Source organism: Argentina silus, assembly GCF_951799395.1.
Source record: "Argentina silus genome assembly, chromosome: 6".
Classification (NCBI taxonomy): Eukaryota; Metazoa; Chordata; class Actinopteri; order Argentiniformes; family Argentinidae; genus Argentina; species Argentina silus.
The window spans coordinates 15052659-15071151 of NC_139660.1; the positions used below are offsets into that span (position 1 = coordinate 15052659).

The window sequence follows — 18493 nt, forward strand, 5'->3', positions numbered from 1 at the left end:
CCCATGTCTTTACCTTTGGGGGAAACACCCCCCGCGGGAACCCCATCTTTGGTATGGCCAAAAAACTCAGTCATAGATCATTGACCATGTCCTGCAGTTGTAAACAGATATATAAAACTGTTTAGGAGCTTCTTCATTTTTTTTAAACTATGTCCACCATGTTACATATGTTCACTACGCCCAATCTTTCATGTCAACCATTTTGTCCAGGTCTGGCACCCAAGAGGGCTGAAGATAAGATGCCCTTCACCAGTATCCTATATGCTAATGGTCCCGGTTATGTTCATGTGAATGGGACGAGAGGAAACATCACATTGGTGGATTACTGTAAGTAAGGCACTGTGTGTGTGTGTGTGTGTGTGTGTGTGTGTGTGTGTGTGTGTGTGTGTGTGTGTGTGTGTGTGTGTGTGTGTGTGTGTGTGTGTGTCTGTGTGTGTGTGTGTGTGTGTGTCAATGCCTCTCAACCCTCTCTCCAGATGACGAGGAGTACATGCAGCAGGCTGCGGTCCCTCTGGACTCAGAGACCCACGGTGGGGAGGACGTGGCCATCTACGCCAAAGGCCCCATGGCCCATCTCTTCCATGGGGTCAAGGAGCAGAACTACATCGCCCACGCCATGGCCTACTCTGCCTGCCTGGAGCCCTACACAGACTGCCCCCCTCATTCACCCAGCTCGGCTGGACACACGCACGCCTTCTCAGGGCTGTTTCTCTGTCTGACTGGCCTCCTCTGGGTTCTATTCAGATAACAACACACACACACACACACACACACACACACACGCACACTTACTCACTCCATAGTCTACTGATGTGAGTGGTTTAGGTTTAGTGATATTGTTAGGCATTGTTAGGAATATATCCACAAGGAATCAAAAGTAGAATGACTCCTAAAGGAAATTGGTTTTTAACACTAAAAAGGGTGGGTCTTAACCTGCTGTCAATCATCAGCTGACTAAACCCAATGAGAGAACATTGGCTTAAACAGTACAGTACCAGTTATGAGCATTGAGCATCATGTGGTGGTATTTTTGTTTAGATGACTTTGTCAGTTTGCACTGAACTGTGTTATGGATACAGTTTTACAAGTACGGTATGTATGTCAAGTCTAAGAAAAGAAAACATTCACACAGCCTGTGGCTTTGAGTAGGTTTGGAGGACAACATTCATACTGTAGATGGTCAACAAAAAAAAGAGGACATTTCACGAAACAGGAGCATAGATCTTCCTTTTCATTTTGCGGTTTTACATGTGAGCATAAAACCAACTTTTATTTGCTCAGCATTGCTGAGGGTAAGAATGTTAGCTTTAGGGTCATTAAAGGTTGTAGTTTAACCTTTTTGTTACCAGTTTGATGAGGCTGCTTGCTGCAGCTTTTACTGTACCTCACATGACGGTCACCAATATACTCTATTTTCATTGTTGATTTTGAAAATGAATGTATTTTGTATGCAGACATTGCTAATGTATTTTTATAAATCTTTTTTTTTCTTTTTTACAAAAGTGTGTACATATATACAATATTAAAAACTATGTTGTCTACCTTTTCATCCATACTTTCTTGTCTTCCAATTTAACTCATATTATGATAGAATTCCTCTCTAAATTATTATCTATAATCATTATTTCTCTGAAAAGTCACTTTGTTGCACTGTAATACACTTCAGCATTTTGTTGTCATGGTGACGCAATGCTTAAGTGGATTACAATATACAGTAAACACTTCATGACAATTGTATTTGTAAAAAGCGCTATTCAAATCCATTTGATAGTGTAGTTACAGAGAGCTAACTTTGATTATGCTTGCACCCAACAAGTTCACTAGCCTATTTGAATGATAAGAATATCCTGCTCTCACTCTAACCCGCGCCCCTAGCCTTGTTTGGCCTCATAAGGACCAGGGGGGTAGAGGAGGGTAAAAGTCAGAGTTTTAAGCACCAGATAGGCCTGGAGTAAGCTCTGTTGATGCCCGGGAGTGACTGTGGAAAAGCAATTGGTCTTGGCACGCGCTTGCTTGCACAGCATCAGCCCCACATTGGAAAGCCTATCGATTCGAATTGCTCAACTATGCCTCCTGTAGGTGTTTTGTCGAGGTGAAATATCTTGTGGAAAAAGTCGAGTTGACTCCCTACTATTGTGGCGATAGTGCCGTGCTACAAAAATCTAATGCAGGCAAAGTCTTCAGAGGAGGATTTTTTTCATAATATGATTTGGCTTGGAGTGTCTGTAAAGTATTTTGGACATATTTCCAGAATGAATGGGTTCTTATGGGGCCCAAGATATGACTGCTCAGTATCTAAGGAAGCAAAATATGTTTGGGTTAATCAGCTACAGCCAATGTCAGGACGACATCACAATGAAATGAATTGGGTGGAACATTCCGTTAAATTAACTGAATTTCATGTTATTCACACATGAAACCCATTTTGATTCGCTCTGCAATTGTACAAACTGTACTGTAATGTATACCAAATATACCAAAACATTTGCTGAATCCTTTTTATACAAATTTGCTATGTACAGCAACAAATGACTGTCCTGATTGTCCTCTGAAAAGATTTAAGTCCCCTAGCAATGTGATCAATGATTTGTAGTAATTACTGATTCATTGTGGCTGTAAGAGTTGTTGGTTTTGGCTATTGCCCCATGATAAGGTAACACAGCATAGTCACTTTTGTGACACAACATAATTAGGAAATTAATTTATTAAGACCACATACACTCTACCAACCGCTGGCTCGACAGCTGAAGTTATTACCTGTAGTAAATCCCATTTTTATTCTGTACACGCATATCAGAGGCGAGAGATCACTGCCTGTATTCGATAAACAGGACTCACGCCTTTTTTTATATTGTTCTGTGGGTGTGTTACAGATCACTGCACAGATAGCCATGATGCATTAACTACCAGTAGTTAACGCCGATGGTCACGTGCATGGCTCACTTGCATAGTAACTGGAGTCAACTTCAGTAGTCACCACCTGCTTTTTTCAGAACTTCTACGTTTGGTTGTCCCTCTCGTTCATAACACGACTGTGTCTGAACTTGATAGGATTAAGCACTACAAAGTGAACCACTGAATCTAGGTGTAATGTGTACTGGACCTAAGAGCCGATGTATGATAAGAGGTTTCTTGGAATGAATTATGGTCTGAAGCAATATTTGATTAGGTTCATATCAAGTTTATAGTGGCTATTGTGGTGCTACAGAGATAACTCGAAAAAGAAGTTCCAGAAGAAACTTTATGGGCTTGCAAAGTCTTATTGTGGTAGTTGAAAAGGATAGATACATACGTAGATAGATAGATAGATAGATAGATAGATAGATAGATAGATAGATAGATAGATAGATAGCAATGTGATGACACGGTTTGAAAGATTGCTGAAGCAAGCCCAGAAGTAGATTGCTGAAGCAAGCCCAGCAAATAATTATAAGTATGTTGAAGAACAATAGTTGGACTTGCTGAAGCAACCCCGCGTAATTATCCTTTTCATATCGTGTTTTGTTGTCCAAGCCAACCTTATAAAACCTCTTACAAAAGGTATGCAGTAACCAGAGGTACTAAGAGTTGTGTCGAAGGATAAGGTGCCCCTACGGTACTATATGTAATAAAGCTTGTTACTTAACAGGTGTGAATGCTTCCAGTGGTTGGGTACATTATCCATAAGACCACCATAAAGCCCTCACATTACGTGAAACCTCACACAACATCTTTGTTTCCATTGATCTGTTTTGTGATAATGTTCAGTGTGAACAGTTCCTGTTCATGACTGAAAGTGACCATCATCACCAGGGTAGATTTTCCAAGTTAGATTTTCCACTTGTGCACCTTTGTTGGACTGTGTGTGTGTGTGTGTGTGTGTGTGTGTGTGTGTGTGTGTGTGTGTGTGTGTGTGTGTGTGTGTGTGTGTGTGTGTGTGTGTGTGTGTGTGCTTGTGTGCTATTGTGTTTGTATGCATGCTCTACATAGCAAAGTTTATACATGAGCCCTTTGAACCCCAGTACAGCTATAAATAAGACTTCAACAAGTTGTTCAACTCTCCTGAGGGTCAAATTTTGAGATTACATTAACACTCACAAAACATACACTAAAGCTATGCGTCTTATCCCCAATCAGATAATTACTGGACTACTCCTCTTTATTTCAGTGGAATGGACTTTTTCTATAATTCCAGGTAAGTGGCAAACTTTTTTTGTATTAAGAGATAATTGGCCATTTCTTTTTCACAGTTTTTAGTAGTGTTGGTCCCACTGAGATACAAAAATAAAATCTTAGATGGAACAGTCTCCAGCAGGAAATATGCACTTGCTGTAGTGAAAATGTAATGGTTCTAATTTCACGTTGACTCCTGTTCTCTCTGTATCTGGGATGTCAACTCAATAAGGAGAATACATGGTGTACAGTATGTCAACTGTGTCTTTGTTAATAATATAATGTGATATAATGAAATGCTAATGCTTTTCCTCAGAGGAGGAGCAGCACCCGAGCTTCTGGAACAACAAGGGTAAGCAGGCCCTGAAGACCGCTCTGGACATAAAGCCCAATGTCCACAGGGCCAAGAACCTCATTCTCTTCTTGGGGGACGGTGAGTGAGAGTGGGGCCAGGGTTGGAAGTATGTATGTTACAGTCTGAATAGTATTGTGTCGACGTGTTGCGTAGGAATGATGCCATCTGTTGGAAGACAATACAAATTACCTGAATTTAGATCTACCTAAAAACTAAGTTTATAGCTATTGTATAGCAGTAATTTATTTCAAGATATTTCATAACATTGATCAAAACTGATCAAAGTCTGTAACTAGACTTTCAAGCTAATCAATTTCCAAACCTGTTTTGGAAGATTAGATGATTAGAACAAGCTAGTTCAGCATAGTGTCCATCATATCAATTTCTATTGTGTTGATCAATTTAATGAGGTTTGATAACTTTATATAACCTTGTTCATAAATGTCATGTTTATTACTGAAGATATGTATCAGATACATAAGTGCACATATGATCAACATAGATATGAATTATTATTATTATTATTATTATTATTATTATTATTATTATTATTATTATTATTATTATTATTATATAGTCTATAAATGATTGTTATGATTGCCATGATCCAATCTGATAACATGATCCAATCTGATCCCCTTATTTCATAAATCTCAGATCTAAGGGTAATGCCGAGAAACGAGGAAGGGGATTTTCTATTATTTTCAACGTAGTTCTAAATAATTTTCGAAAAGATTAAAGGGATAGTTCATCAAATGTTCAGAATCTGTTTTCATTTAACATACCTTATATGAAGTGTGCACACCAGTAGCAGAACCATCTGAGCCTGGATGGCTCGGTCTCCTCTATCTATAGTCTACAGTTCAGTTGCCAATGTTATCAGTTTTGACAGAGCCCTTAATGACTCCCCTTTGATATGCAAACAGAACCCTGCACTTATTGACATTATATATGCGCACGTACATGAGTGTGTGTGTGTGTGTGTGTGTGTGTGTGTGTGTGTGTGTGTGTGTGCGTGTGTGTGTGTGTGTGTGTGTGTGTTAAAGCGCATTACACTCAATAGCCACAGAGAAGTCAATCACCCATAGCATTATCAACTGTCAGTGAATGTTTATATTCTCTCATGATTAGGCTACAAGTGCCATGCACACAGGGTACAGAGGAAATAGCCCTACAGCCCACTTCTCAGAAGTTGTATAAAGATTGTGTTCTCAACCTGTATCCAGGCATGGGCATTACAACAGTGACTGCGGCGCGGATCCTCAAAGGGCAGATGGCGGGGAAGCTGGGAGAGGAGAGCAGTCTGTTTATGGACACCTTCCCACACCTGGCCTTATCTAAGGTTAGCACCCAACCTGTCCATATTTTTGCCTCTTGTTTTTTATCAGGAGAACCTTCATGGTCAGTTCATGTTTGATGTCAGATAGTGGCTGGCATGGGACAATATATTGCCTTTGACAAGAGCTTGGAGATATTCCAATCATTTCAAGGTTCCAAGGTTTCCCTATGACAATTCCAATAATGAGTGGCTACTCCAATTGATTCCACATTACCTGAATTAGAGTGTTAGTGAATTCAATCATGATATACTGTAATGTACACTGGCACCTAAACAGGAGAGGCCTGCACCTATTGATCTGATGCATACGCGTGTGTGTGTGTGTGTGTGTGTGTGTGTGTGTGTGTGTGTGTGTGTGTGTTTGACCCCTGCAGACGTACAACGTGGACCAGCAGATGCCTGATAGTGCCGCCACAGCCACAGCTTACCTGTGTGGTGTGAAAGGCAACTATGGCACTCTGGGTCTCAGTGCCTCAGCGCGCCGCTACGTTTGCAATTCCACCTACGGCAACGAAGTCAAATCTGTGCTTCACCGCGCCAAGATGGCAGGTAGGATGGAGACCTCATATTATTAGTGTCATATACCTGTATAGTCGTTCCCTCTCTTCAACTCCTTTCTTTACTGCTCGCTGTTCCACATAACAAATGAAAGCAAATACTGCAGGTGGAAGGGCAAGGAAGGGTGAAAGAAAGAAGAAAGAAAGATATGAAGACATTGCCTGAACTGACTGAACATATCCAGAGTTAGGGACCAGAAAATTCCCCCAAAATAAAGGCACACACATCAACAGTATGAGCCGTATGTCCTAGGCAATCAGTTGAATATTTGCCGAAGTAAGTGTAGGTTTGAGTGTGGGCCCAAATGCCTACAAGTGATACAGTAGTAACATAGCTGTTCAGTATTTTCTGTGCTTTTCTGTGCATTTCAGGGAAGTCAGTGGGTATAGTCTCCACTGCTCGTGTGCAGCACGCCTCGCCTGCGGGGGCCTACTCTCACACTGCTAACCGAGGATGGTACAGTGACTCCGAACTGTCCCAAGAAGCTGTGCAAGATGGCTGCCGCGACATCGCCTACCAGCTGGTCCACAACACTGAGATTAATGTAAAACTCCATTGGCTGCCATTTTAGCTCACACTCAGACAGTCTCTTAGGTCACTCTTAGACAGGCTCAGTAAGAAGGACGATGTAGGACAATGGGTATTGCTCTGAATGTCAAGAAGGCTCATTATATGGTTTTAACCTGTAGGCCTATCAGACAAAATAGACTAGTTTATTTATGAGGCTAAATTATTGAGTGTTCCATGCGGAGGCATACCTGCTGATGAGAGCTACTAAGTGATTCCACACTTCCAAAACTCTTTTTAACATTAACAATGAACCACCAGAATCCCATGTAATGACCCAAAAACTCCACAAGTCAATTCACTCCATAGAGTGTACAGTTTGTAAATGAATATGTGAGTGTCACAGTTGTTGGTTGATGCCCATGTCTCCTGTGACAGGTCATTCTCGGTGGAGGAAGGAAGTACATGTTCTCCAAAGATACTGTGGACCCAGAGTACCCAACATACAGCGGGGAACGTAGCGACAACACCGACCTCACTGCTGTCTGGTTGCAGAACAAAAAGGTTAATAATACTGTCTGTGACTCAATGTATGCATACAGCAGTGCTAGCTTTGAGTAGTTGTAATGTTTGCACTTCTTTACTTGTTACAATGTTGTCACTTGTCTGAAGTGAATTATGAACTAATGCTACGCACGTCTGTCCTGTTTATAGAAAGCCAAGTATGTGTGGAACAAAGCTGACTTTGACGCTGTGAACCCCCAAAACACAGACTTCCTAATGGGTAAGATTAGGAACCTGTAGACTTTGGGTGCATTCCAGATCCACTGATTCTGCACATAGTTGTGCAGATTATAAGATTGTTATCATATTGATATGTTTCCTAACATGCACAAAATCTTTCTGGAAGGCTCCCCTAATATTCCCTCAAAAAGGGGCTGTGAGCGTTCCCCGAATACTAACCCTAACCCTAACCCTAACCCTAACCCAGTGCTGAATCGTCCTCACTCTAGCCTTTATTTCTCATGACACAGCAATACTGTGTTATAAACCTGGGAAATAAGTAATTCCGCTTGTTTGAGAGGGTACATTGTACCTAGGAATTGCATAGATTTGTTCATCTTTTACTAATCTTCAATCTTAAGGATCCTTTAATGCAGATTTTTATTCATAAGGATCCCTTAATGGGTTGTTCTGCGGAATGCAATGAACGCAATACTCTTATTTGTGAGATGTCAGTGCTATCGTAGATAAGTGTGTTTCTTTCCCTCCAATGACATACTGTAGATATCAAAATGATATGACTGGTCTAGTAGTTTACATTATCACCTCCACTGTCTGACCTTGATCTGAAACATACTGGTCAGTGAGCTTATCAGTGACTGCCTCCTGTGTCGATGCACTGCCTCCTGTGTCTATGCACTCATCCAGGTTTGTTTGAGCCAAGTGACTGCCGTTACGAGCTGGAACGTGACCCGTCCTTGGACCCCTCACTCACTGAGATGGTGGAAAAAGCCATCAAGATTCTCCGTAGGAACACCAAGGGATTCTACCTCTTTGTTGAAGATGAGTATTTATAAAAAGGGAAGAGAAATATGAAATATGTGTGACAGTGTATGTATTAACAGGCAATATCCGCACGCTTCCAGCGGTAAGCATACTCCACCTGCGGTCTTGTGTGTTGTCACACCACGCAGAAGTGTGCGGATATTAGCTGTTAATGCACACCCTGTCATGCGTTACAGTGTTCCCAAATAATGATGTCATGAATTATTAATTTTATCTATAGACAAGGGAAGAATCGTTAGTTTGACCATTACTGACCATTCGTTGGACTATAGTTTGGAGTATACTATACTGAAGGGAATTGTAATGGTGAAAGTGATGAGGTTTACAAAAACCATATAATGCTGTCATGCAACGAGCATTCAGTGATACTATTTTAGATGTCACATTGGCTTGAATTGGTTGATTTAATCAAATCCATTTAAAATTACTGTTTATTCTATTATACTGTACATCTACTGAATTGTCAATCACTGTCTTTTGAACTACAACAGGAAGAATTGATCACGGCCACCACGGTAGCAGGGCCAAAAAAGCCCTGACGGAGACGGTGGAGTTTGACCGGGCCATCGAGCGGGCGGCCGACCTGACCAATGAGCTGGACACTCTGTCTGTGGTCACGGCTGACCACTCCCATGTCTTCACCTTCGGGGGCTACGCAGAAAGAGGGAACCCTGTCCTAGGTAAAGTCCACAAAGTCAAGCCGATGCCCCAATTCCACTTCACAAATGACTGCAGATAGGGCAGGGTTAAATTAAGATGGAATTGTATTGCGAATTTATATATATATATATATATATATTTTTTTTTTTTATCTCAATATGCATTAATCTATTTCTTCAAATGTGGGATGTAAATATATGTATTTGAGCAAGGCCAGTGACCATAGCTAATGTACTGTGCTGGGATTTGTTGTGATTTGAAGGACTGACCCGTACTTTGGCTGAAGATGGTAAGCACTATACCACTGCACTCTATGGAAACGGACCAGGATACCTGCTAGTGAATGGAACTCGTCCAGATATTGATGCCACAGCTGCATGTAAGTGTTGTTCTTTAAAAGGGGCATTGCCAAAACAATTATATACCAGCACCACCTTGTGGTGTAAAAGAATTCTCTCTTGAGTATCATGAGACCTATGGGTACTATCAAGTGTACACTAAAACCTACAGTATACAGTATACACTATAACAAGTATCATAGTAATATGGTGAACCTCATTCAAATAGTGTCCTCCTCTTTGTCCAAGAGTCCTCCTCTCAATTTATCTCTTTTTTCAAACACTTTTTTCCTTCCTAACCCTGGTCCTCTTCTTCCGCCTTCAGCGGATAATAACTACAGGCAGCAGTCGGCCGTGCATTTGGATTCTGAAACCCACGGCTCAGAGGATGTGGCTATATTCGCCAAAGGCCCTATGAGCCACCTGTTCCACGGAGTCCAAGAGCAGAGCTACATAGCCCATGTCATGGCCTACGCAGGCTGCATCGAGCCCTACACAGACTGCCTCCTGGAGCCTAGCCACTCTGGGGCCATCCACCCCAGCCTTGTGGTGCTGCTGCTGGGACTACTTTGGGCTGCCCTCCACTCCCTCATATCTGTCTGATAATGAATGCATGGAGGCCCAGCTATAATCTTTCAATTCTGGGAAGTCAAACACATTATTCTCCTCTTTATTTTCTCTTGTAATTACTATATCCTTGCTGTACTGTAACCGCTAACCCTGTATTCATGTTTGTTATGGTGGAATGGAAAGGTACATAGCTGACAGGAAATGGAAATATTGCCACAAATTGTTATTTGTAAACAGGGTTGGTCCTCGGTTTCACTCTACACTCCCTTCACACTTATTTATATCCAAATGTTACTCTCAAAACAGCCATAATTCTTTGTGGCATTGATTCCACAAGAGAGATTTGAGATTCTGGTCCATGATGACATGATTGCATGACGCAATTCCTGCAGATTTTTCAGGTGCACTTTCAAGCTGTGAATCTCCCGTTCTACCACATCCTGAAGGTGTTCTATTGGATTCAGATCCGGTGACTGGAAAGCCCACTGAAAAATACTGAACTCATTGTCATGTTCATGAAACCAGTTTGAGACGACTTTTGCTTTGTGACATGGTGCATTATCATGCTGGAAGTAGGCATTAGAAGATGGGTAAATTGGGGCCATGAACGGATGCACATTGTCAGCAACAATATTCAAATAGTCTGTGGCATTCAAGCGATGATTGGTTGGTATTAACAGGCCCAAAGTGTGCCAAGAAAACACACCATTACACCACCTCCACCATGAGAAGGTGTAAAGGTGTTCCTAATAAAGTCTTTGGTGAGTGTATATGTGGTAGTAATACGTTATTTGTGACTATCAAAAACATAAAACATGTCAAATGTCACACAAATGTCACACAAACTTAAAATAGCCTATGAACTGATTGTGTTGGAGTATATCTGAGACAGAGGAGGCTGATGGAGGTAGAAATGTCTTCATACTGTATAAGATTGTTGGAGTGCATTAAATTTGGTAATTCAACGTGATATTGGATTGATGCAAATGAGGAGACTGTCCAGTTAGTAGTTGAAAAGGATAGGTAGTTGAAAAGGATAGATACATATGTAGATAGATAGATAGATAGATAGATAGATAGATAGATAGATGACACGGTTTGAAAGATTGCTGAAGCAAGCCCAGAAGTAGATTGCTGAAGCAAGCCCAGCAAATAATTATAAGTATGTTGAAGAACAATAGTTGGACTTGCTGAAGCAACCCCGCGTAATTATCCTTTTCATATCGTGTTTTGTTGTCCAAGCCAACCTTATAAAACCTCTTACAAAAGGTATGCAGTAACCAGAGGTACTAAGAGTTGTGTCGAAGGATAAGGTGCCCCTACGGTGCTCATGCTGTAACTATTTATTCTGCTATAATGCTACTGTTACTCATATACTGCTATACTGCACTGCTATATTATACTGCACTACTACTGATCATATATTGCACTACCTGTAAATACTGTTCATTGCACTTTCTGCTATTTTGCACTTCTGGTTAGACGCTAACTGCATTTCGTTGTCTCTGTACTTGTACTCTGCACAATGACAATAAAGTTGAATCTAATCTAATCTAATCTAATCTATATGTAATAAAGCTTGTTACTTAACAGGTGTGAATGCTTCCAGTGGTTGGGTACATTATCCATAAGACCACCATAAAGCCCTCACATTACGTCAAACCTCACACAACATCTTTGTTTCCATTGATCTGTTTTGTGATAATATTCCCAAGTTAGATTTTCCACTTGTGCACCTTTGTTGGACTGTGTGTGTGTGTGTGTGTGTGTGTGTGTGTGTGTGTGTGTGTGTGTGTGTGTGTGTGTGTGTGTGTGTGTGTGCGCTTGTGTGCTAGTGTGTTTGTGTGCATGCTCTACATATACATGAGCCCTTTGAACCCCAGTACAGCTATAAATAAGACTTCAACAAGTTGTTCAACTCTCCTGAGGGTAAAATTTTGAGATTACATTAACACTCACAAAACATACACTAAAGCTATGCGTCTTACCTCCAATCAGATAATTACTGGACTACTCCTCTTTATTTCAGTGGAATGGACTTTTTCTATAATTCCAGGTAAGTGGCAAACTTTTTTTGTATTAAGAGATAATTGGCCATTTCTTTTTCACAGTTTTTAGTAGTGTTGGTCCCACTGAGATACAAAAATAAAATCTTAGATGGAACAGTCTCCAGCAGGAAATATGCACTTCCTGTAGTGAAAATGTAATGGTTCTAATTTCACGTTGACTCCTGTTCTCTCTGTATCTGGGATGTCAACTCAATAAGGAGAATACATGGTGTACAGTATGTCAACTGTGTCTTTGTTAATAATATAATGTGATATAATGAAATGCTAATGCTTTTCCTCAGAGGAGGAGCAGGACCCGAGCTTCTGGAACAACAAGGGTAAGCAGGCCCTGAAGACCGCTCTGGACATAAAGCCCAATGTCCACAGGGCCAAGAACCTCATTCTCTTCTTGGGGGACGGTGAGTGAGAGTGGGGCCAGGGTTGGAAGTATGTATGTTACAGTCTGAATAGTATTGTGTCGACGTGTTGCGTAGGAATGATGCCATCTGTTGGAAGACAATACAAATTACCTGAATTTAGATCTACCTAAAAACTAAGTTTATAGCTATTGTATAGCAGTAATTTATTTCAAGATATTTCATAACATTGATCAAAACTGATCAAAGTCTGTAACTAGACTTTCAAGCTAATCAATTTCCAAACCTGTTTTGGAAGATTAGATGATTAGAAGAAACTAGTTCAGCATAGTGTCCATCATATCAATTTCTATTGTGTTGATCAATTTAATGAGGTTTGATAACTTTATATAACCTTGTTCATAAATGTCATGTTTATTACTGAAGATATGTATCAGATACATAAGTGCACATGTGATCAACACAGATATGAATTATTATTATTATTATTATTATTATTATAGTAATATAGTCTATAAATGATTGTTATGATTGCCATGATCCAATCTGATAACATGATCCAATCTGATCCCCTTATTTCATAAATCTCAGATCTAAGGGTAATGCCGAGAAATGAGGAAGGGGATTTTCTATTATTTTCAACGTAGTTCTAAATAATTTTCGAAAAGATTAAAGGGATAGTTCATCAAATGTTCAGAATCTGTTTTTATTTAACATAGCTTATATGAAGTGTGCACACCAGTAGCAGAACCATCTGAGCCTGGATGGCTCGGTCTCCTCTATCTATAGTCTACAGTTCAGTTGCCAATGTTATCAGTTTTGACAGAGCCCTTAATGACTCCCCTTTGATATGCAAACAGAACCCTGCACTTATTGACTTTATATATGCGCACGTACGTGAGTACGTGTGTGTGTGTGTGTGTGTGTGTGTGTGTGTGTGTGTGTGTGTGTGTGTGTGTGTGTGTGTGTGTGTGTGTGTGTGCGTGTGTGTGTGTGTGTGTGTGTGTGTTAAAGCGCATTACACTCAATAGCCACAGAGAAGTCAATCACCCATAGCATTATCAACTGTCAGTGAATGTTTATATTCTCTCATGATTAGGCTACAAGTGCCATGCACACAGGGTACAGAGGAAATAGCCCTACAGCCCACTTATCAGAAGTTGTATAAAGATTGTGTTCTCAACCTGTATCCAGGCATGGGCATTACAACAGTGACTGCGGCGCGGATCCTCAAAGGGCAGATGGCGGGGAAGCTGGGAGAGGAGAGCAGTCTGTTTATGGACACCTTCCCACACCTGGCCTTATCTAAGGTTAGCGCCCAACCTGTTCATATTTTTGCCTCTTGTTTTTTATCAGGAGAACCTTCATGGTCAGTTCATGTTTGATGTCAGATAGTGGCTGGCATGGGACAATATATTGCCTTTGACAATATACTAGAGATATTCCAATCATTTCAAGGTTCCAAGGTTTCCCTATGACAATTCCAATAATGAGTGGCTACTCCAATTGATTCCACATTACCTGAATTAGAGTGTTAGTGAATTCAATCATGATATACTGTAATGTACACTGGCACCTAAACAGGAGAGGCCTGCACCTATTGATGTGATGCATACACGCGTGTGTGTGTGTGTGTGTGTGTGTGTGTGTGTGTGTGTGTGTGTGTGTGTGTGTGTGTGTTTGACCCCTGCAGACGTACAACGTGGACCAGCAGATGCCTGATAGTGCCGCCACAGCCACAGCTTACCTGTGTGGTGTGAAAGGCAACTATGGCACTCTGGGTCTCAGTGCCTCAGCGCGCCTCTACGTTTGCAATTCCACCTACGGCAACGAAGTCAAATCTGTGCTTCACCGCGCCAAGATGGCAGGTAGGATGGAGACCTCATATTATTAGTGTCATATACCTGTATAGTCGTTCCCTCTCTTCAACTCCTTTCTTTACTGCTCGCTGTTCCACATAACAAATGAAAGCAAATACTGCAGGTGGAAGGGCAAGGAAGGGTGAAAGAAAGAAGAAAGAAAGATATGAAGACATTGCCTGAACTGACTGAACATATCCAGAGTTAGGGACCAGAAAATTCCCCAAAAATAAAGGCACACACATCAACAGTATGAGCCGTATGTCCTAGGCAATCAGTTGAATATTTGCCGAAGTAAGTGTAGGTTTGAGTGTGGGCCCAAATGCCTACAAGTGATACAGTAGTAACATAGCTGTTCAGTATTTTCTGTGCTTTTCTGTGCATTTCAGGGAAGTCAGTGGGTATAGTCTCCACTGCTCGTGTGCAGCACGCCTCGCCTGCGGGGGCCTACTCTCACACTGCTAACCGAGGATGGTACAGTGACTCCGAACTGTCCCAAGAAGCTGTGCAAGATGGCTGCCGCGACATCGCCTACCAGCTGGTCCACAACACTGAGATTAATGTAAAACTCCATTGGCTGCCATTTTAGCTCACACTCAGACAGTCTCTTAGGTCACTCTTAGACAGGCTCAGTAAGAAGGACGATGTAGGACAATGGGTATTGCTCTGAATGTCAAGAAGGCTCATTATATGGTTTTAACCTGTAGGCCTATCAGACAAAATAGACTAGTTTATTTATGAGGCTAAATTATTGAGTGTTCCATGCGGAGGCATACCTGCTGATGAGAGCTACTAAGTGATTCCACACTTCCAAAACTCTTTTTAACATTAACAATGAACATTTAATATACCACCAGAATCCCATGTGATGACCCAAAAACTCCTTAAGTCAATTCACTCCATAGAGTGTACAGTTTGTAAATGAATACGTGAGTGTGACAGTTGTTGGTTGATGCCCATGTCTCCTGTGACAGGTCATTCTCGGTGGAGGAAGGAAGTACATGTTCTCCAAAGATACTGTGGACCCAGAGTACCCAACATACAGCGGGGAACGTAGCGACAACACCGACCTCACTGCTGTCTGGTTGCAGAACAAAAAGGTTAATAATACTGTCTGTGACTCAATGTATGCATACAGCAGTGCTAGCTTTGAGTAGTTGTAATGTTTGCACTTCTTTACTTGTTACAATGTTGTCACTTGTCTGAAGTGAATTATGAACTAATGCTACGCACGTCTGTCCTGTTTATAGAAAGCCAAGTATGTGTGGAACAAAGCTGACTTTGACGCTGTGAACCCCCAAAACACAGACTTCCTAATGGGTAAGATTAGGAACCTGTAGACTTTGGGTGCATTCCAGATCCACTGATTCTGCACATAGTTGTGCAGATTATAAGATTGTTATCATATTGATATGTTTCCTAACATGCACAAAATCTTTCTGGAAGGCTCCCCTAATATTCCCTCAAAAAGGGGCTGTGAGCGTTCCCTGAATACTAACCCTAACCCTAACCCTAACCCTAACCCTAACCCTAACCCAGTGCTGAATCGTCCTCACTCTAGCCTTTATTTCTCATGACACAGCAATACTGTGTTATAAACCTGGGAAATAAGTAATTCCGCTTGTTTGAGAGGGTACATTGTAGCTAGGAATTGCATAGATTTGTTCATCTTTTACGAATCTTCAATCTTAAGGATCCTTTAATGCAGATTTTTATTCATAAGGATCCCTTAATGGGTTGTTCTGCGGAATGCAATGAACGCAATACTCTTATTTGTGAGATGTCAGTGCTATCGTAGATAAGTGTGTTTCTTTCCCTCCAATGACATACTGTAGATATCAAAATGATATGACTGGTCTAGTAGTTTACATTATCACCTCCACTGTCTGACCTTGATCTGAAACATACTGGTCAGTGAGCTTATCAGTGACTGCCTCCTGTGTCGATGCACTGCCTCCTGTGTCTATGCACTCATCCAGGTTTGTTTGAGCCAAGTGACTGCCGTTACGAGCTGGAACGTGACCCGTCCTTGGACCCCTCACTCACTGAGATGGTGGAAAAAGCCATCAAGATTCTCCGTAGGAACACCAAGGGATTCTACCTCTTTGTTGAAGATGAGTATTTATAAAAAGGGAAGAGAAATATGAAATATGTGTGACAGTGTATGTATTAACAGGCAATATCCGCACGCTTCCAGCGGTAAGCATACTCCACCTGCGGTCTTGTGTGTTGTCACACCACGCAGAAGTGTGCGGATATTAGCTGTTAATGCACACCCTGTCATGCGTTACAGTGTCCCCAAATAATGATGTCATGAATTATTAATTTTATCTATAGACAAGGGAAGAATCGTTAGTTTGACCATTACTGACCATTCGTTGGACTATAGTTTGGAGTATACTATACTGAAGGGAATAGTAATGGTGAAGGTGATGAGGTTTACAAAAACCATATAATGCTGTCATGCAACGAGCATTCAGTGATACTATTTTAGATGTCACATTGGCTTGAATTGGTTGATTTAATCAAATCCATTTAAAATTACTGTTTATTCTATTATACTGTACATCTACTGAATTGTCAATCACTGTCTTTTGAACTACAACAGGAAGAATTGATCACGGCCACCACGGTAGCAGGGCCAAAAAAGCCCTGACGGAGACGGTGGAGTTTGACCGGGCCATCGAGCGGGCGGCCGACCTGACCAATGAGCTGGACACTCTGTCTGTGGTCACGGCTGACCACTCCCATGTCTTCACCTTCGGGGGCTACGCAGAAAGAGGGAACCCTGTCCTAGGTAAAGTCAAGCCGATGCCCCAATTCCACTTCACAAATGACTGCAGATAGGGCAGGGTTAAATTAAGATGGAATTGTATTGCGAATTTATATATATATATATATATATATATATATATTTTTTTTTATCTCAATATGCATTAATCTATTTCTTCAAATGTGGGATGTAAATATATGTATTTGAGCAAGGCCAGTGACCATAGCTAATGTACTGTGCTGGGATTTGTTGTGATTTGAAGGACTGACCCGTACTTTGGCTGAAGATGGTAAGCACTATACCACTGCACTCTATGGAAACGGACCAGGATACCTGCTAGTGAATGGAACTCGTCCAGATATTGATGCCACAACTGCATGTAAGTGTTGTTCTTTAAAAGGGGCATTGCCAAAACAATTATATACCAGCACCACCTTGTGGTGTAAAAGAATTCTCTCTTGAGTATCATGAGACCTATGGGTACTATCAAGTGTACAGTAAAACCTACAGTATACAGTATACGCTATAACAAGTATCATAGTAATATGCTGAACCTCATTCAAATAGTGTCCTCCTCTTTGTCCAAGAGTCCTCCTCTCAGTTTATCTCTTTTTTCAAACACTTTTTTCCTTCCTAACCCTGGTCCTCTTCTTCCGCCTTCAGCGGATAATAACTACAGGCAGCAGACGGCCGTGGATTTGGATTATGAAACCCACGGCTCAGAGGATGTGGCCATATTCGCCAAAGGCCCTATGAGCCACCTGTTCCACGGAGTCCAAGAGCAGAGCTACATAGCCCATGTCATGGCCTACGCAGGCTGCATCGAGCCCTACACAGACTGCCTCCTGGAGCCTAGCCACTCTGGGGCCATCCACCCCAGCCTTGTGGTGCTGCTGCTGGGACTACTTTGGGCTGCCCTCCACTCCCTCATATCTGTCTGATAATGAATGCATGGAGGCCCAGCTATAATCTTTCAATTCTGGGAAGTCAAACACATTATTCTCCTCTTTATTTTCTCTTGTAATTACTATATCCTTGCTGTACTGTAACCGCTAACCCTGTATTCATGTTTGTTATGGTGGAATGGAAAGGTACATAGCTGACAGGAAATGGAAATATTGCCACAAATTGTTATTTGTAAACAGGGTTGGTCCTCGGTTTCACTCTACACTCCCTTCACACTTATTTATATCCAAATGTTACCCTCAAAACAGCCTCAATTCTTTGTGGCATTGATTCCACAAGATGTTGGAAACATTCCTTTGAGATTCTGGTCCATGATGAAATGATTGCATGACGCAATTCCTGCAGATTTTTCAGGTGCACTTTCAAGCTGTGAATCTCCCGTTCTACCACATCCTACAAAGCCCACTGAAAAACACTGAACT

General features: G+C 41.4%; 2 protein-coding genes and 1 pseudogene across 3 annotated transcripts in view; all 3 read left to right on the forward strand.

Annotated features, from left to right (window-relative positions):
• Positions 1-1534, forward strand: part of alpi.1 (alkaline phosphatase, intestinal, tandem duplicate 1) — a 6147-nt gene extending 4613 nt beyond the window's left edge. The window contains exons 9-11 of the mRNA XM_083672437.1: positions 1-51; positions 211-327; positions 477-1534. The exon at positions 1-51 is cut by the window's left edge and continues 141 nt beyond it. Coding sequence (XP_083528563.1) covers positions 1-51; positions 211-327; positions 477-748 — 440 coding nt within the window. The 3' untranslated portion in view covers positions 749-1534. The remainder of the gene's footprint in view (positions 52-210; positions 328-476) is intronic.
• A 2447-nt stretch (positions 1535-3981) lies between these two features.
• On the forward strand, positions 3982-10081 carry LOC310806256 (intestinal-type alkaline phosphatase 1-like; annotated as a pseudogene). Its single transcript has 11 exons — positions 3982-4000; positions 4469-4585; positions 5734-5849; positions 6221-6395; positions 6776-6948; positions 7350-7475; positions 7626-7695; positions 8343-8481; positions 8972-9160; positions 9403-9519; positions 9804-10081. The product of its transcript is annotated as an intestinal-type alkaline phosphatase 1-like (transcript).
• Positions 10082-10634: 553 nt separating this feature from the next.
• Positions 10635-18046, forward strand: LOC310806257 (intestinal-type alkaline phosphatase 1-like; the record flags this gene model as incomplete). Its single annotated transcript, XM_083672307.1, is given in 12 exon segments — positions 10635-10638; positions 12399-12515; positions 13668-13783; positions 14167-14341; positions 14722-14894; positions 15307-15432; positions 15583-15652; positions 16312-16448; position 16450; positions 16941-17129; positions 17368-17484; positions 17769-18046. Coding segments are annotated over 12 exon segments (1503 nt in total).
• Between the last annotated feature and the right edge of the window lie 447 nt (positions 18047-18493).